The sequence below is a fragment of the Drosophila rhopaloa genome, unplaced genomic scaffold (genome assembly GCF_018152115.1).
Source record: "Drosophila rhopaloa isolate 14029-0021.01 unplaced genomic scaffold, ASM1815211v1 contig_167, whole genome shotgun sequence".
Taxonomy (NCBI): Eukaryota; Metazoa; Arthropoda; class Insecta; order Diptera; family Drosophilidae; genus Drosophila; species Drosophila rhopaloa.
In genome coordinates, this window is record NW_025335047.1 from 1,094,875 (window position 1) to 1,115,702 (window position 20,828).

A 20,828-nucleotide genomic window follows, 5' to 3' on the forward strand; every position below is an offset into this window, starting at 1 on the left:
ATATCCTATAGCTCCCATAGGAACAATTGGATATATCTTGCAAGAATTTATGATATTTCGCGCAGTGTAAAAGCTATTGACATTAATCTTTACAAATCGTATTTTTTTATGCATACCTTGATCAGGGTAAAAGCGCGTGGCGATCGGACGTCTATATCCTATAGCTCCCATAGGAACAATAGGGTAAAATCGGTTAAAATTTAATGATTTTTAGGATATTTCGCGCAGTTTAAAAGCTATTGACATAAATCTTTCCAAATCTTATTTTTTTATGCATACCTTGATCAGGGTAAAAGCGCGTGCCGATCGGACGTCTATATCCTATAGCTCCCATAGGAACAATAGGGTAAAATCGGTCCAAATTTGATGTTTTTCAGCATATTTCGCGCAGTGTAAAAGCTATTACCATAAATTTTTTCAAATCGTATTTTTTTAGGCATTCCTTCATCAAGGTAAAAGCTCGTGCTGATCGGACGTGTATATCCTATAGCTCCCATAGGAACAATAGGGTGAAATCGGTCAAAATTTGATGTTTTTTATTAAGAAGACTTCGGGCTTATTATTTTACACATTTGTTATTCTTTTCGCTACTTTTTCAATTTTAGCAATTGCGGCTAAGTCTGCAAGGGTATTAAAACTTCGGCTTGCCGAAGTTAGCTTCCGTCCTCGTTTTATACGAAATATATCTAGGACTAAGGCATTTCTCTTTCTTTAATTTTGTTTATGTTTCAGATGTTTCGCGAATAAATGTTTTCGTAAATTGAAAAATTTTCCACTTGAGCAGTAACTTAAAAACAACTTGCACTTTTGCCAGTTTGGCAGCACATGTGTATACTTCCTAAATATTAACTCCTGATTGTTACTATCTTTTAAGCGTTTCTTTTAAGCTAAGTACTGATTTGTTAAGTCTATTTTCATCACTGAAATCCTTTAAATACCTCTCAAAAGTTAACAGGATTTGGGCGTTAGTAATTTATATTCCTTGCAGAAACTCGGCTGCGATTTGCATTGAATAACAATAATAGCGAAAAAGAAAAGCCTTCGGTGGCTCTCTGCCACTTTCCTTTGTGAACATCGTGCAAATCGACTTTATTATTTAATAGAACTTGCGCCAAGCTGTTACCAAAACAAATTGAATACAACGTGCCGGCATAGTGAAAGTAACCCAGAGAAAGTCGGGGTAAAGCGGGAAAAACGCCAACGTTGCAGAATTGAACATGAAAATCGTGTGGGTGGGGGGTGAAATAAGAGAGAAAAAAGTAATAGAAAAGTAGATTCTGTACGTGCGAAAGTTTTTCCATTTTCCCTACGTAAACTTCTGATTTGTCGAGGCAAAGTGGGCGTGGCAACGCAGGTGAGCGAAGGCGTAGTGCGGTATTTCATTATTGCTCATTTCAAATGCGAAATGCTGTTGGATTGCAGAATGTGTCAGCAGCTGTCGCTGAAATGTGAGAAATATTTGCACCTCCAACGGGATTGAGTTGTTGCATCAGCAAGCATTTAATATAGCAGCTTCTCACATGCCCACATGCACTTACTTTATTGTAAAAGCTGATTTTAATTTCCTAAACTGCCAGCGGACATTGAATGGGAAACAGGAAGCCCAAAAGAGTTTTGGCAGCCAAGAAGGCCGAAGGAAATTCCTGCATATTACACACCAAAATGGAAATTGATTTTCGCCTTGCCATTTATTATTCTATGAAATATATTGTGTGCGGTTGAGGGTAGCACGAAATTAAACCAAGATTTATGGCAAGTGCATACATAAATTTTACGACTACAGACCTTAAAGTCGCTTAAATGGCCAGTGAAGTGGAAGTGAAGATTGCAGCCAGCTTATTAAATTATTCTGGTTTCACTTAATTGCTCAGCTGAGGTGAGAAGCTTTAAGCATCATCTGCAGGCGGGATTTTAATGCTCCTATCTGTTCCCGATTTAATTTCATAAAGTCCACACCACCGGCAAAATGTCTATCATTTTTATTGTGCCAGCAAGGCAACATTTTGCGCCGTAAATTAAATTATGCTGCACGTTTTGGCCCAGCTTACCTGCCGCCAACACTGCGTATGATTGATTTTTATTGATTTAAATGTGCGTGTCTTGTCGTCAGCCTGTGTGTGTTGGCTGTCTGTCTGTATTTCGTTGGTTTCGCCTTTTGATCGACAACTTAATTGAAAAAGTTAATGTGCGTGGAGAAAGCGAAGAAAGCGAAGAAAGCAAAATGTGTCCATTGGATTTGGGCACGTTTTTTTTTTCCTTGCTCCTAATGCAATTTGTCATTAATTCCCCTGGCACACACACAGTAAAAAGTTTGCCATTAAATTTAGCACATTTGCGGCAGCATAAGCGTCAATTAATGCGAGCTGTAAAAATTAATTACGCTCACACGCAGGCAATTTATGGTTTCTTGTTTCCTTCCTTCTTCGTGTTATTGCGTATACGCGCCGTTGGCCCGCCAAATGCAAGGCGACGCTTAGTAGCATCCTCTGTCGTCGCTTTCATTACAAATTCAATTTCCGCTGGCCAGCCCCGCCCCTCCAAACTTATTTAAATATTGTTTACTCAGTGACAACGACAGGCAGCCAAAACTAAGTGGCTTAATCTGCCAAACGGCCAAAAAGACGCCTAAGAAATATGAAAACATTTCGCGCCTAAGTAGCTTAGGCCAACGCCCAAGTGTTTTTGTTTTCCTTCGCGATTGTTGGTTTAAGTTTCACGCGCTTTGCCTTTTCAGAATCGAAAGTGTATATACACTGTGTATATATGCTGTGTACATATCCCCTTGCAGGCCACTGCTTTGGTTTTGGTAGCTCTCGCGTGTAAATATTATTATTTAATATGCCAATCGCAGAGCCACGTTTTGTGTGGATAGGGATGAAAATCCCCGGCCGGAATGCTCAACCCGTGGAATTTACGCGCCACTGACACGCTCTCTAACTCTCGTTTTCCTCGCCCTCGAATTTTCCCGTCTCATCCCCGCAAGTTTCCACATGACTCTCGCTTTTTATGGCCGGGCATTAAATCGCTTTATTATGAACTACTTGTTGACTTTTGGCAGCTGAAACTTTAAGTTGGCTTAGATGTCGAGGGAGTGGGCCTCCGGACAAGCCGCAAAGTGTATAAAATCCATAATCAATCAGCTAATTCGAGTCAGAGTCTGACTTTTCTTGCGGTCGGATGGGAAATCCTTAATGAGTTCGTTACGAGATGAGCTGGCATTTAATTGTGGTTCGCCATTCCTCCATCTTCGACCTAACAAATCAGCCCGCAGCTGTTTCTGGCATGCACCACAAAAGTTTACGAGCATGTGGGATGCACATGCAACCAAAAGACAGCAGAGGCAACATAAATTGGAAAGGTCTTTAAGAAATATTATAAATATGTATTAAAAGAAATAGTTTCAAATTTTAAGGATTTGTTCAATTGTATTTAATATACTAATAAACGGCCTAAAATTATAGATACTTCTTTAGCTCACAAGTTAGTTCCTTTATTAACTTTAAATTATTGAAGAATGTCAATTTAATTTTATAATGAAGAATGTTTGAGTTGAGTAACTTAATCTTTTTAAGTCGGTAAGTATAAGAGCGATTATTTTTACCTCAACTGTACACATGTGTGTACATATTGCGCCCACTAAAATGCTTTACACACACATTTGGCATGTACGAACTTAAACTAGCCGACATTAGTGCATTTTCTTGGCAGGCACTTAGCTAAAGAGCAAATGGAGAGAAGTCGCAGGAACTCATCCTGTTCGACCTCGTTCCGAGGTGAGAAGGGATTCCCGGCATAATGTGCCTTACTTGGTTTAATGATGCCAGCTAAATGCCTGCACTCAGTGGAATAGAGTATGCCACAGTCAGCTCTAGACAAGCGAACTTGCATTTGAAATTGGCCAAGTAGCTGCAACGACCCCCAAGAAAAAGGAAAAAGAACAAGAGCCACAGTAGAGCAGCACAGAAACGGAAACGGAATAAGGTTAAAAGCCACTTAAGACTCGGCAAGTTAATGTGGCACATAACTCAAGTGAGTCACATGCTTTATTGTGCCACATGGAGGATGCGGCCAAGTTGGGCCAGGGTCAAGTCGAATTAGCCAGGGCGTTGCTTTAATCGAATGCTAGAGGCGGGAAATTAACATCGAAATTACGGCGGTTGCACTGGGGACAAACCCAAACGATTGAACTGGCGACTGCATGTGCAAATAAGTAACTTAACTGGCTTTATTTGCATGGAGAAACAAATTTCAGTTGTCGTCAGGGCATTTCACTATTCGCTATTTGGGAAAATATTGGATTTCGTGCATTGCAGGATGAAATAATATAAATGCTATACTTATTTTGAGACAAGTAACTTAAAATTTAAAAACCTTTAAGCTCCTATAATCAAGTTAAATTAAAAATTAAGTATAATTCTTTGTTGTTTTTTGATAATATACCTGCAGAGCAATAAATAAAAAATAAACAAACTTATCGATTTCATTTCAACCTATTAAAACCCATTTTAAAATGTTAAAAATATCAAGTCGGCATTTCTAAGTGCCCTGCTATTAGACCATAGATAGAACCTTTTTCTTGCAAATACACCAACTTGATGACCCACTTCGGTTATGTTTTTTTTGTATGCCTAGACCAGTGTGTGCTTGTGGTAATCCCTGAGGCGTGTTATTCAAATCAGGAGGAAGGCTGTGGAAGCCAATTCCCTAGTTTTACTGGTACCGGAAGATCCACCCACCTACTCCCACTTTCAGACCTTCTGGGTGGTCTTGTCTTGTCTGCTGTATCGTGTGTATTTGTATGCGATTAGCGTTAAACCGCTGCCAAGCAATTCACATGCAGACGTGATGTACGTTGTTGATGATGAAGGGCGCAGGCTCATCATCGCCCTCCTCATTGTCACGGCCATTGCCATTGGCTTCGTCAAGTCGATTTTGCTGGGGATTAGCATTTTTACTGTCGTTAAGCTGCGACGGCGGCCATGGGGCGAATGATTAACCTTTAATGCAGCCTCAAGTGTGTGTCGCACACCTAGTGACAAAGGACCAAATAAAAGGAAAAGAAGCGACCAAGACGGTCAGCAAAATGGATGAATCGCTCTTTTGGCCGGGCCCATTAATAACTGTCCATATGCAAGACCGAACCGCCCACGAATTCGTGTCTTTTTTTGTCTTTTGCCTGGTCATTTATTACTTCCCGCCATCGATTGACTCGATCTCGCCAGTCCCCCAGGACATTTATTTTTTATCTACGCATGCACTGTGGCATCTCGAAATTAGGACATCATTAGCAACTGTCGATGCCACCAAAGAAGCGCCCTGATAAATGCTGGACAATCCCATCGAGCCCATCTCCCACTGGGGAATTTGCGGTCGGTCGAACAACGCCCCACTGCGCCTGGTTTTCCGATTTTGGTGTGGTTTTAGAGGGGAGGCAAAAAAATTAAGCCGCCTGCGAGCCCTTAACACAATTAGTTTTTAAAGCTGCCCTAAGGCGGAATTACCGGGAAATTAACGATATTGCATGCCGTTCTGCTTCCCGCTTAAACGCATGGCTGTTAAGCGTTGGCTTTAAATGACTTAACTCGCATGCAGAAGGGCAAAAGGGTGCCGGCATATTTATGTAATGCGAGATTTTTAAAAAGATTATAAATACAAGCTTTGAAAAGCTTTAATTACATACTCTGTGAATGCTAATCGATTGAAAGTTTTATAACGAGGGCATTCCAACAATTGAACATTATTGCCCAGGTTGTTGATCAAAAAACCAAAAAGTATAGTTTTTGTCGAGGTTTATGCACTATTTCTTCAGCGATTTTGAGCTAAAAAAGTACGATTAGCAAAAGGAATGACTGCTTTTTGCAACTGATGACCTAAACTATCGATTCCAGGTGAATTTGGAAAAAAAAATTTTTTTTACCGATTTTGTCATTTTTTATAAGGGGTTACATCATCTATTTTTGCGAAAAATCGACCAAAATGACATATTTTAGCTGTGAATGCCATTCGATTGGAAATTTTATAACGAATTCAACGAGGTATGCCATTTTATCGTGTGACCATTATTTCCCATGGTTTTGATCAAAAAACTGAAATAAAAGTTGACTTTTCCGGATCCTCGGGATTTTGCAATTTTTCATAAGGGGTTAGTTCATCTTTTTTGGCGAAAAATGGACCAAAATGAAATTTTTTAGCTGTGAATGCCCATCGATTGGAAATTTTATAACGAATTTAACGAGGTATGACATTCCATCGTGCGACCATTATTTCCCATGGTTTGGATCAAAAAACCGAAGTAAAAATTGATTTTTCGGGTTCCTCCGATTTTGCCATTTTTCATTTTTGGCGAAAAATGGACCAAAAAAATCGATCGGAAATTTTATAACGAATTCAACGAGGTATGACATTTCATCGTGTGACCATTATTTCCCATGGTTTTGATCAAAAAACCCCAATAAAAGTAGATTTTTCCGGATCCTCCGGATTTTGGCATTTTTTATAAGGGGTTACATCATCTATTTTTGCGAGAAATCGACCAAAATTAAAAATTTGAGCTGTGAATGCCACTCGATCGAAAATTTTATAACGAATTCAATGATGTATGACATTCCAACATGTGACCATTATTTCCCAGGGTTTTGATAAAAAACCATAAAAATTGATTTTATAACAATAATATGGTAAACTTACACTTAACTTGTCTCCAAGTGTAAAGTTAACTACATGATAACATGCTCTCGACCACGTCTGAAAAATGGGACTCCAATCGAATCGAATGGGAAATTCGATTTACTTTTCCACCAGCACTTGCCAGTTCTCATCCTAACACAATTTGCAATGGCCGCCTATCCGGAACCAATTCTATGCAGAAAATGCGCTCTGGTGGCTCAGCCCTTCGCTTTCGGTCCTAATGATGGCCGACGGGCAGAGCTCCACTCAAAAGCTGAAACCAGGCAAGGCCAACAAAATGGCGCAAATTTACGGAGCAGGCACATGGCAACACTTCCGGCTTAGGGGATGATGTTTCTGCTGATGCAGTTCCAGTTGCCCCGAGACATGTCTTGTTTGGCTGCAGAATGCAAATGAGCGGGAGGCAGTGCCTTTCAGCGTCATCGACATGGGCAAATCTCGACCGGAAGCAACAGCGACAAATGATAAATTTCTGCTGCCATCCGAGGACATGATTTCAATATGGACATTTCACTCGGGAAGCAGCCCAAATGCAATTTCAAAATGTTACAAATGCGCTCGGGGAGAGTCCTGTGCGGTTTTTAGTTTTATTAAAAAAACACACGCACGGTCTGTGTGAAAAATGCATGGTGGGAAAGAGCTTGTGCCGGCAGCTGACCCTCGCATATGGGGAAAATAAATTGCTTTTAAGCGACGTGTCCTGCCCTCTGTCCCAAAGGACCTCTCACACGAGCAAAACCATGGAGCGTGTCGCCATTCGCAGAATGCAATAAATACAAATTTCAGAGATGCATTTATGCGCGAAATACGTGCCCACTCACTCCATCTGCGGGTTAGCGTTTTATTTAATTATCCTTTGGAGTCCATGCAGCCGGAGCATTACTAACTAGACATTGCGTATGCGCCCAGTTGGCGGCCAAACATATTTTCGACTGCCACAGTTAATTAAAAATAGTCAGCAGTATGGGTTCAGCCAGCAACCGGTTTGCATAATTAATGACTACTGTATCATGGAATTATTATTACAAATTAATGGAATTTTCGGTGGTGTTTAGTTTTATGCGATATCCATGGAATATGTAATTAGCCGAGGCCGTCAAGTGAACTGGAGGCAATTTAAGGCCTGGAAGACCAATAAGGGAGATTCGGTTGAAACAAGAGGCTAAAGGCCCTGAAATTACCAAAGCTGTGTGCACAAGTGAGGGCGGTTGGAAAACAAATATTTGCCTTTACCCTGTAGTTGAACTTTTCATTGGGGACTGTTGGAATAAAACAGATTTCACTGCTATCCAAAATGGTTTAAAAATGTGCAAAGGACCAGATGTAAGCAAAATTAAACAAAAATGCTCATTTCATCATTATTTAATTTGTATTTTGAGGCTTAATTTTCGAAACTAAAATGACTACTTTCTTCAACAAGTAATAGATGTTTTAGATTGACTAATTAAATATATTACGTTGTCCATTTTTTCCTAATCCAATATATCATATTACTACAAGTTTGAATGCCAATGTTTCATGTTTACTTTGAACCCAAAAAGGTTATCCTTTTAGTTAATTATTAAATTTTCGAATTCAACGTTTCGTGTTACAAACTTGGCGTTTTCTGATATCTATTGCCGCCGTCGCACTCCTCCTGGATATCCGCACAATAACTCGGTTAATAATGGCTATTTGCGCTGCCTTTGTCTGCTTAATGGCTTGTCATAATCGTAATCAAGTGACTGCTTCGTTGTCTTGACTATAATTAGCCTCCTTGGGCTCCATTTTATTTAGATTATTGCACACCATTTGACTTAAGCACGAGAAGGGACACTTGGCCAGTTCACTGGCCCTATTGACAAGCCATTTATGGGCGATAATGCTCGAGCACCATCGAATTTGAGGGACAGGTCCAACATTGCGTATGCGCAACGCCGCCAACTTTGGGCCGCACGCACGCGACGCATAACTCATAAAGCGATAAAGGAGGAGCACATAAAACGCCAACGGAAAACTTTCAACAATAAACCGGGGGGATTGTAGTGGGTATTCAGGTTTTGGGCAAAAATATGAAGCAATCAAACAGACAATAAATGAAGCGAAGGAGTCGCGTCGTTGAGCCAAAGAAATGCAATCAAAGCAAAAAGTAATCTCAGCGATAAGTGCGAAAACGTGTCAAATGTCCTGGCCAGGGGCGGAACAGGATGCTCCTCATCGAAGGGGGCGTGGCTGCAGCTGACGTGGAGCAGCTTGCCCGCATCACGGGAGTCAATAAAGCGTAACAATATTTGCACTGTGCTGAAAAACAGTTGACAAAATGGCGCCACAGTTGGAGCAGCAATATGAAAATATTGTAAATGCAGAACGTTGAGAAGAAACTTAACCTGGCGTTTAAAGGGTTTCCAGCAGTGCTGTTATTTTGTTGCTTACCCGGAAAAATAATTTTATTGGGATTGAAAAAAAAATAAATACAAATTTTTAGAAATAAATATTGTCTTACTTTTTTGTCACATTCATCATTGACTTTCTTTTCTTCTTCGTACTTTTTAACTAATCTTTTCTGTTGTTGAATTCATGTAGATGCCGGCAGCACTAGTGAACAGGTGCTCCCGTTGTGTTTGCCTATGTTTGTTTGAGTTTTTGACGCTGCCTGCGGCACAGTTTGCGTTCTCCAAATGTTGCCAGCTGTCAGCTAAAAAGTTTCGGAGTTTGAGTTTGGCTCAAAACTTTTTTGGCCAGGCAACGCACATTTTTTGACGCATTAGCACGGGGGCTCTCAACTCGTTACAAGCCTCAAAAATGCCATTTTCCCTCCCCCAGATACACACTCTCGAGCATCGACTCGAATTTCCATAATGTCTGCCATGAAAATGCGATCGATTTTCGTGGGCTGGAGGGGTGTGTGTTAAGCAATGTGATGATGTGATGTGAGTGTGGCAAACAACAGGAAAAAAGACATAATGCTCCGGGCGTGTGTGTGTGTGCGAATGTTCCTATGAATATCTAAAAAAAAAACATGGCCAAAAAAGTCAGGTCATTGGTTGAGTGTGTGGGCGACTAATGGCCCCGGAGTAACCAAAAAATGAGCTGAACGCGTATCAAGGCCGTATATAAATACTTTTGCACAGATATGTCGGTAAAAGTGTACAAATGCGCTTTTAATGGCCAAGGATTCGAAAATGCCTGCAATCAAATGAGTGTCCTTAGCAGGATGCTTGACAAAATGCTGGCTGATTGCTTTTTTACCGCCCCAGTCCCAAGAACTGATGGAAATTCCAGTCAAGCGCAATGAAGATTGATGGATTTTCAGTATTTGTCGAGGCCCTCCTAAAACTCCTTTTCCCCTGCGAAGCTAATAAGTCGCAAAAATATTTGGTAAACGGCAATGGCACGTGCTCGCCTCGAAAAGTCTAACAAATTTACATTTAATATGACAAGTCGGCGTTGACGTGCTCGGAAACTTTTCTATCCCCATATCCTTATAACCAAACCCTTGCCTTTGAGTTTACCTTGCAGCATGTGTTTGGAATATGATTTCACGCTGCCAAAAGCACTCGACACTCAACTAAATTAGTGATATCAATGGACACGCATTAAATCGGGGAAAAGAAAAGGATGAGCTATTGGAAGCCATTAGTGAGAATCGACGACTGACCAGCAGCTGCGGCTCATATGACACCTCGAACCACATAGCCATACTACCATATAGTGTGTATTGAGTTGACTGACATATTGACACACTCGCACAAAGGGCAAATCCAATTCCAGCACAAGCCGAGCTGCTCAAACCTCGACTGCCGCCCGTGGCCGCATTGTGGTCGTTGCTGTAAAGCATTTTATAGGCAAATCGATTTTTGTCTAAAGTGCCACAAACACGCACATCGCCAGCAGGATAACAATAACAGGGACATTCGCAACAACAGCAGATGAAAAGCTGAGGCAGGGAAAATAACAATAACGCTGTGAGTGTGTTAGTTGAACGACTGACACTCTGACCACTCCAAAAAATGCAACGATAATCATGTTTCCCATCAAAATAATCTACTATGTCGTACATTAATTTAGAGTTATTAAATTCGCTTTTAAGATCAAAGCCTGAATTCAGTTATTGATCAAGATTGATAGCCTTAAAAACGAGACTGGAATTTAGTACTAATTAACAGGGTAGGAGTTAACTTTCATAAAATGTCGTAATAAAAATGAGGTATTTTGGAAAGGAAAACACATTTGCTGCGGAAAACTCGGTTAACGTGAAGCTCGGGCTATCTACTCGGTTTCATCTTTGCTTTAAACTCGAAGTTTGCTCCTTCCCGCCGCCTTCCCATCAGGCATCTTGTTTAGGCAAATTAATGAGACTCATTTGCAGATTGATGTGCTGCAATTATGCGCCCCGACCAAGTAGCATAAAGCACTTAACGCACTGATTCTGATTAAGTGAGCGCAAACACGAGAAGCAAAAGGAGTCTGCTTTAAGGTCCTGAAGCAGGCTTTAAAAGCAATCAGCGATGGACAGACAAAGAGGTAGACCGACTACCAACTATCTATCAATGCGGTCAGCTGGGTGTCAATCAAGGCAAATGCCAATGCCAATGCCACGAGGCGGTGAAAACCAGACAAGCCCCCCTACGCATTTCCCAGGACCCCTCGTCCCTTTGTGGCCTCGGCTTTTCTTTTCTTTTTCCTCGCTTTAATGATCGCTTTGACAATGCCTTCAAGTGCGAGGACGACGACAAACGATGTGGCCCATCTGAGGAATGAGAACTGGGTACTGGGGATGGAGGACTGTGGCCCCGGGCTGAGGCCACAGGGCATGGGACAGAGGACAAGGGACTGAGGACACTAGGCATGGGACTCGAGACCCCGTCTTTGTCTTGGCGCCTCAAGTGCCGGATAATGAGTTTGATTCTCGCTGCAGCGATTGCCCAAGGCACTGCGACTACAAATAGGACTACGACTGCGACTACGACTGTGGCTGCCAACTAACTGCAATGTAATTAAAGTCATGTCAATGCCGACCCCATTGACAGCCATTTAAATTGAAGGACCAACAGTGCACCAAGAAAAATTTACAAGATAACGCCAATATATATTTGAAAAAAAATGCTTTCAAGAATAAAAAGTCTTCAGCAATCTCTAAAACTTAATCAAAGTGATTAAAGGTTAACCACTACGTATGATCTTTAGATTATAACCAACGCGTTTTACAAGACACTTTTATATTAAACTTTTAAATATTAAATTTATGAACTATGTTCATACTGAAGAGTGATTAAATTTATGAACTATGTTCATACTGAAGAGTGATTTATTTTCTATTATTGCGATATTGATAATTATTGCTATTATTATTAATTGTGCGATAAATCAGCCCAAAGCTTCGAAACAAATACAGATTATTATTTGCTGAAATACCTTTAATCTGTAAAAGTAATTTGTAATTTGATGCTCCAATTGAATAACATAAATTGTGCAGTGTTAAATTTAAACCAAAACCAATTGTAAGTGTGGTATCGTTTAACAAAACAATTTGTAGGCATTAATTTAGGTCAATGTATTTAAATCGAAAAGATTTTTTCTTTTTTTTTAAAGAAGCTGATTTATAATACAAAATTAGATGTATTGATTTTTTTTTTAATTTTTACGGCGTCTTCTGACATCAAAGCTAATTTTATGCTGCCAGTGTGCTACGAACGTTGCCATTGTTACCTTTTCCTTTACAGCAGACCCTTCTAATGAGAAAAGTTCGCAATGTTTCGTTTGTTTTTTCTTGGCCATAATTAAAGGGTTGTCTGGCCAGGCTGCCGACACCCGATGCGATTCGCCCCTTGACTGCCTCAATTCATTAGCAATCTGTAAACGTGGCCAATACAAATGGCAAGTGACTTGCGGTTCAGCAATCCAAAATCATAAATCACGGCCAATTAGAAGGGGACTACTCCGTTAGTCTATGACTTCGGTCTTAGCAGCAAACTAAAACACACACAGGAGCAGCCATGTAGCAATATCAATAACTTAATTAAGATAAATGCGAATCGTATATACCATATAGCCAGTAGTCACACTAACGCTCCCATAAACAAACTCACCCACACAAAAACGGCGCGTTTCGGGGCGTTGATTTCCGCTAACTGTGCACTTAGAGAAAAATTATGCCATATGTAGCTGAAAAGGCTTGAATTAAATTTCTTTAAAATCAACTACAATTTTAACTGGCTGTTTACACCTCAAAGAAATTAGTTCAACTTCTATTTTTATATGCACATTGTCATTCGGTTATTACAATTCTAGAGTAGTTATCTCAATTGCCAATAAATTCTAGGAGTGTACATTTAAGCTGCACTTGTAGGTTCGACCTCCTGGATATCTGAGCCTGGGAAATCCGTGTACGCATTAATGCGATGCGTGTCCTGCTTGTTTATGCGCCGCCAACAACAAACAGCCTCAATTAATTTATGTATATCTCACTCTGCTTGTGTGGGCGGGGCCACGCCCATCGAGTGAATGTCCATGTCCGATGTGAAAAATGGATAATTAGTTAATTGCGGTACGTGGCAGACAAATGTGGGGTGGTTTATGTATTTTAGTTATTAATTAAGTGCGTGGCTGTTAATCTGTTTGTGCAGTCACACGACCTTGGAATGAAATTTCGGGTAATACGAGAACATATAGAGCAGTGAAATAGTCTAGAGAGTGATGTGGTTTCTTATTACCCCCTTTTAATTGGCGTTTGCTAATGAGTTTTGTGTAACTGTTGACTTGGCACTCGACCGCTACTTACTTGATCTTCTCCCATATTTCCTCGCCAAAATGCTTCAGCACCAGCAGCTCCAAAGCGTAGTTAACGAAGCCATACTGCGATTTAAGAGAAAACAGTAACCGATTAGTATTTATGTTTATGGCTGCTCTTAAACAAACATCAATATTTTCAGTCTAGTGTCTGTATCTGGTCCCAACGATCCACTTTCTGATTCGGACTCTAGCGAATCGTAAAAATGGAAGCTCTTTGATTTTAATTGCATTCCCAGATGGGACACAAGCTTTGATTCGAGTCGATAAATTTGAAATATGCGAAATCAATAGCGATTGCGCATTTTCATTTCGTTTTAAATGTATCCGAAAAGCAATCAATTTGATTTGTTGTGCGAAATGAAACCCCTCGAAGGAGGAAAGAGGAGCAGCAGACATACCTCTGCTATCCAGATACGCAGCACAATCAATCGCTTCCGCCGGAAGTAATACTAAACAAGCAAAATACTTGAAATATATTTACATACATTACGCATACGTCTAGTTGGCCACACATGAGGCTTCGTCCTCGGGCCGCCAGTGTGTTTTTCTGTTTCTGTTTTTGTTTGTGTCTGTTGCTTTTCGTTTTTTTTTAGCTCCCTGCGTTTTGTGCTTTTCTGCTCGGTTGTCTGATGAAGATGTATCTAACCGATATTTGATGTTTATTGCCTTTGCTGGGTGCATTGAAATGTTGTGGCATCGAAACGGGAACGGAGTTGCAAATGCCACCCAGCGGTATAAACAAAGTGGAATGGCAAATAAGGAGCTTCGGAATGCTGTGGGAATCGCTATCATTAGATCAACATTACCATGCATATGTCAACTTGATGACTTTGTCAAGCAGGTGTCTTTATTAAATCAGAAAACCTGATTTAGATAACTTGAAATGTTACACTTTAACATCTAGCCTTTTTCCTTTACATTTCCACATTATTTCTTCCCAAACTAATTAAATTTTCAATTTAGAATTAAAAAAAAAAATTTTAAAATTTAAAATTAAAATTAAAATTAAACTTACCATTTTGCTGCTCTTTTCGTTTTCGATTTTCGCCTAATTGAAACGCTCTGCTTGCGTATTTAATTCACTTTCACAACGAATATGTTCAAACGCATATCACAACTGAAATTGGACACCAGAACGCAATATTGATATTGCAATTTATTTCATTTTCGCGATTTGTCTGTCCCGCCTGGATTTTTTCACTGCTCCCCTGGGAGTGCGACAATGAAAATGTAATAAATTATATTTGTTTACCCAATTGATATGACTGCTATGATAAACGCAAAAAGTGTAATGAAAATTACAATGTAAACATTGTGGTCTGTGAAATTATGAGCGGAGCATGTGGTGAATGGGAAATATATATGAGCAATGTGTCGGCATACGAATGCGTTGGAGTGTTATTATTACACCGCAGCCATTTATGAATATTTTATGCGATACCAAATCGGCTTTGCTTTTGCCATAGTTTATTATTCCTCACACTCTAGTTTGTCGGCCTGAAATTTTGAGGCACGCCGTAAACGCCTACGTTAATCAAAAATTTAAATGAGCGGAAAAAGAAAAGTCAGGCCAAGTGGCCCCGAACATTTCCCAAAACTTGGCAGCAACAACTTCTGGGGCCATTTCATCTGCATTTTTGTGCGGTATATACGTGCTGTTTGTTGCATGCCACATGCAACACGTGCGGAAGCCAAAGGCACAACACACCGATACACCAATAGAAAAGCACCCAAGCAACCCGCAGCTCAGCCATCAACTGGGTCACAATTTAAACGAGGAAAATGGTGGCTTGAAAATCGCTCAGCCGAATTCTTAAATGCCCTAGAAAATGAGCGCCCCTAGTTACCAGTAACATTCTTTACTAATTGGATATTTCTTAAAGCTAAGTATAATATAAGTATAAGTGTAATAATATATATAATATACATATATAAAAATGCCATCTCGACACATAAATAAATCAAATGGTAAAAAACTTTCTTTAAAACTTTGTATCTAATCAAAAACTATCACACAAGAATCCAAAGCTGCATTTAAAATCCATTTGAAAAAAATTATAAAAATCAAAAAATAAGTCAAAATTGGGATATTATTATTTTGAATCGTTTTGAGAAATTCTGCGAATAGACCCTGAACAAACACAGCGTATCAGCTGAAACGACAGGTTGGCTTTTCAGAAACCAGGCTACAAAGGGTGCATACGGCTGGTTAATTACACAAAAGTCAGGTAAAAACAGGTAACACACACACACTTTTGGCCAAGAGTGTGTGCGAGCGAAACTCGAAATTTATGCGCCACGACGAGTGCAGGCAATTAAGGCATTGCGAACGTTGAGTTTTCACGGAGTTCGGGAGTTGGGGAGTTTGGGAGTCGCCTAGGAAAGGGAATCGCCTTTGGGGGCAGGAATGGCATAAACGAGTGGAGCACAAAATGGCAGCCCTGGCCGGAAAAGTTACCTTCAATTGAAAAGAGAAAACTTGGCCTGCAAGGCAATGATAAGTTACAGGGGCGAAAGGGAAGGGCACAGAGCGTTCGTCGAGCCGTAAGGGATTTCCACCTGCCAGCCCAGCCGACAATGCTTTAAATACTTTAAACAAGCCAGCCAGCGAGTGGAGAAGAATATCGATTTTCGTCCATCTTGGCAGACATTTTTGTAGCCCATTAGGAGTCTCGTTAAGTCGGCTCTTCATAAGACATATTAACATAAATTTCGTATGTACATGCCTGTTGTTTATTTGGCCAAATGTGTGTCATTGTTTGACTTTTCCAACCCCCATGTGTTTGCTGGTTGCGATTACCCAAATAGAGAATATTAATCAGGATGCCAGCTATGGTATACCTATTTGCGAATGACCTCGGGGAACCTGACATCCTTCCAATTGAGCGAATTTTAATTACGTGCAACATTTGGCATTTTGATATCGGTAAGGAACTGTCAACAGAAGGTCCTTGTGCTATTTTCGTGCCCGTCGAGAGACAAGAGTGTAAATACGATTCGGAGGGCTTTGCCATTTGTTTGGAAAGGTTTTCGGCGGGCCAAAGTTCCTTCGATGGGGCCATTTGTCTCTGCTATTTGGCGATGACGAGCACGCCATTTGATAATTGCGACAAAATGACGCCGATGCGAAAGTAAAAACAAAATGATATTTACTCGGCCCAGTTGAAAAGTCCCCCTTTTCTTTCCCCCGGAGGCCTGTCGTTCTGCCTGTCAATTTAGCGCTAAACTGACAATAACTGAGTTAATGATGAGCCTGCCATTAGGCCAGGGCACAAAATGAGGCACAGTGCACACAACATGGCCACAGGACGGCCGCAGGATGTGGATGCCGTGTCCTCAACAAAGTTGAGTTTATACAGTGAAAGAATAATATTGAATTGGTTTTTAAAAACACATTAAACATATTCAAAAGGCGATAGAACTTGCCGATTTTCTAGGCGAAATTGTTGGAAGAGTAAATACAATTTTTAACTACTTTCGGTTCATTTTTTATGACTTCTTTGACTTGTAATTTTAGACTGGAGAAAATATTTTCACTGATTATTTGCTGCTCTTTTTCTGCAGTGTGCCTTTTGGGTAAAGGGAACTTTGCGGAAAATGTGGCAAAGCAATTGTACATTCAACTCTGTGTCCGCCCGGGCATTTATCAAATATAATGGACATTCACTATCGTCCGACCAACTAAAACAACTGTCAGCAAATTGCCGTGGGCACGCAAAGCTAAATGTCTAATAAAGTTTGACATATTGGGGCAAATATTTCTATTTGGCAACTTTTGCACGAGAGTCGCAGCACCAAATAAATTATGGACAACGGCGAGGACAATGATAGCGTGAAATATCTGCCCGGGAAACCGAAATAAATTAGAGCGCTCAGAAGTATGCTTTAATATCCAGGGCCAAGTGGAGCGCCAGTGTGTGTGTGTGTGTGGCACATACGAGGCTCACAAAAAACAAAGCATGTGTGTGCGGGTGGATAATTTACATTTGTTTGAGGCGCGGGATTCTTTTTATTGGGCGATTCCCCTGGCTTTTGTTTATTCGCAACTTGTGATTTATCTCTGTGTTTGTTTCGTTTTTTGTGTTTTTTCGTTTTTTAGCCCCGTGTCTCAGTCCGGGTTTCGCTTTCACTCTCGCGATAACTTTCCACTTTCACTGGCTGTTTGCTGTGATAAGGAATGGGAAACGCGCGCGCGACTTTTCCCCAAGAGTTTTCCCAGTCCGCTAGGGTTTTTCCGCCGCACTCTGTCCGCCGGAGTGAACAACTCGCCTGAATCAGCCGTCGACGACTGAGCGCTTCCTGCCGAAGGAGCGCCGTATTAAAGGCGGCTCGCAGGACACTTGTCCGCTTTTCCTTTGTCGGCTGCGAATTGCCTGGCCCACTCAGCTGTTTGTTGTTGCTGGTCGTCGGGAAAGCGAGCCAGTCGGAAAAGCTTTCGGTGGGGAAAGCTCGCTCTCGCGCCCTGTCTCGCTCTAGCAGATGCTGCTGCCTACCGGTAGATGGCGGCTACCCGGTTTTAAATGATAACATATTAACTAGCTAAACTCAAGCATTTAACAAGATTTAGCATTGTTCAAATATATTACTAAAATGTATTCGACTCAAGAAAAATTTACTTAAAGAGAGGCTTACATATTTCCGCGTTATAAGTTACAAGTGCCCATTATATTATCATTAATATGAATTAAACTGTATTAACTTTAATCACAAAGTTAAAAATAATAAAAATAACAATTAAATTCTCATAACAACTAGCAAAAACTATTGCAAGGTTTCAAAATATTTAGAACAAATTTACAGCTCAGCTGTAATTCCATTTATGTAGTTTCTATCAGTTAGATGGGGGTTGAATCATCCATTAAATTTTCCCCTGCAAGTGTTTACTTTGCATTCGCCAACACTCCTACTTCCGTTTCCTGCGTTATTTATTGCCGGTTTTATTTACTTTCCTGCTGATTTTTGTCAAACCCACCGCCTCAGTCAATGCCTTACGCATAATTTACCTACGACAATAGATTTTCGGGTAGCTCCAGTCAAGCAGATGAACATTTCAGCGTTCCAGAAGCGGCAAATAAATTAGATCCACTTGCATTGCAAACAGAAGTCCTCGTACAGTACAGTAATTGAAATTGAATGGGTGGGCGGACGGGAGGGTGGGTGTGTGGGTGGCAAGGTCGCCGCGCCAATGGGGCGCACTGGGGCGTGGCTAAACAAGCACCTGTTAGCGACAAAAGCAAGCCTCCTCAGTGAACCCACCACGCCAACAGCTGTGGAGTGCATCAATCGGATATTCATGTGCGCTCAAACGCTGCATAAATTAATTACTCTCCGCAAACATAATTAAACGCATTGTCCAAGTTTTAATTGTGGTGGCTTTTGGCGCTATTTTATTCGCTACCGAGCTGCACAAAACGCACAAAGGTCGAAAGAGCATTCGGCAACAAAAACAGAGCCTCTGTCCTGCTGACAGTACATCGCTGCCGGTGACATTGAAGGAGGAGTTGGCAGGACGAAAGGGGGCATTTCCGCCTGCAGACTGTCAAAGTCATTGTCAGTCGGCCGGGGGATATGGCTCTTCACAAATGCAAAAACTGTGCGGGATGCCCTGCGTTGGCTTTCTATCTATAAAAAGGGAGGTTTAACTTGGCACACCAAGGACTTAAATACCCTTAGAGAACAACACTTTTATTTATTATTATTCTAAAATATGATAACATTTTGTGGCTTTAAATAATTTGTAAATATATTTGAAAGTCTGACAGGATTATCTGTTTACCAAAAATCCCCAAAAATTGGTACCCATTTAGCAATTTACCAAACACATTTATGTGAAAATATTTAAGGCAGATAAAAAGCTATGATCACAATTATTGCAGGTTTTGATCACTTTTCTGCATGGGATATTTAACATAATTATATTACATACTTTATGACTAAGTGTATTTTTCTTTTCGTTTAATTTGAAAAACGTTGCTAAATCGAACACCCATGATAGTAGAGTAGGGCAGCTAACAAATTAAATGGGGCCTGCTCTGGGCACTTGAAGTCGTTACAAGTCATCGTTTTGATCCAGTTTCAGTTGGGTGGGCGGCGAAGGAGTTGCGAATGGCCGCGAAGGAAAAGAAGCCAACTCATTGAGAGGTCCTGCCAACAATTGTCCTGGGGAAATGGAGCGTGTTCGCTGCAGAAGGAAAACTGTGAGTGCCCCTGGTCTCTAATCAAGTTCGCTGCCAGAAGATGACTATCTGCCTGGCATTTAATTAAGAGGCCGGGGCCGAAGAAGGGTTACCAAACTTTTCGGGCATCTCAATTGCTGCACACACACATACCAGCTCCAAAGTCTCACGAAAATATTCCATTCTGTTTGTGTTTTTTGGGGCGGTGCCCAGAGGGCGTAACTAGCGCATTGAGACAAAGGACAAGTGCATCAGGATAATCGCATCACACTTGAGTAAATAAATTCCTGAAGTGGAACCAACTTTGCCAGAGCACTCCGCACAGCCGAAACATGTTGCTGGGCCATCTTCCATGACAATGAAAAAAAGGACCCTCTCCTTCGTCCTGTGTCTTTTTGTGCCGCTCTACGTGCCAGTGATGGTATTGCTTCTGGGCATAATCAAAAAGAGGGGAAAATGTTGCTATGGAAATAAATATTTCTGCGTTGCTCTCCTCAATGTAGGTCAATCGACCTACTTAAAAATATATATTTATTACTTAAAATAAGTATCTAATTACAAGCTGTACTATATATAATATATTTATACCGCTAAGCGTATAGACCTGTTTATATTTTTAGCTACTATTATATTGTATTATTTTATACTATAATATTATTAATTATTAACATTCATTTGCAACAGAAAAGTTAAAGTTCGTGAAACATTGTTAAGTTAACAGACTATAATGAGAAAACAAAAACAACGTAAGCTCAAAACAGTCATTCAGAGCTAAAAAATAATAATTATAAAAGCACCAGAAACAATTTATTTTTACTCCTACAAGCACGTTTGTTTATAATTACCTAGTAGTTATAATTGTCGGCATGCATCAGTTTCTATTTTACACATCTATTACGAAATTCCCAGCACACGCTTATCCAATGGAAATAGTGTTAAATTAAATCGCCTTGAGGACTGCACATCTGCAACGATAATAAGTGAGTAAAGTAAATAATATCCTTGCAATGTCAGGAATTTTCTCAATTGTTGCAGCCTTTACTTGCATCAATTATAATTGAATATAAATACTGCAATTTGGCCACAGAGACTTTATTGATTTCCAAGAATTGTACAACGAGTGCCAGGGGCCACAGTCCACAAACAACATCCTTCTCATTACCCTGTTTATCCTTTTGGACAGATGCAGTAGGG

General features: G+C 40.5%; 1 protein-coding gene across 2 annotated transcripts in view; it reads right to left on the reverse strand.

The window, feature by feature from the left end:
* The window catches only part of LOC108040726 (guanylate cyclase soluble subunit beta-1), a 48,475-nt gene extending 30,744 nt beyond the window's left edge, over positions 1-17,731 (reverse strand). Inside the window, exons 1-3 of one of the 2 annotated variants that reach the window (XM_017118308.2) lie at positions 17,443-17,731; positions 14,474-14,575; positions 13,448-13,521 (exon numbers count right to left, since the gene is read on the reverse strand). In XM_017118308.2, coding sequence (XP_016973797.2) covers positions 13,448-13,521; positions 14,474-14,476 — 77 coding nt within the window. In that variant the 5' untranslated portion in view covers positions 14,477-14,575; positions 17,443-17,731. Of the gene's footprint in view, positions 1-13,447; positions 13,522-14,473; positions 14,667-17,442 lie in introns of both variants that reach the window. The other variant, XM_017118306.2, reaches the window with a different exon arrangement.
* Between the last annotated feature and the right edge of the window lie 3,097 nt (positions 17,732-20,828).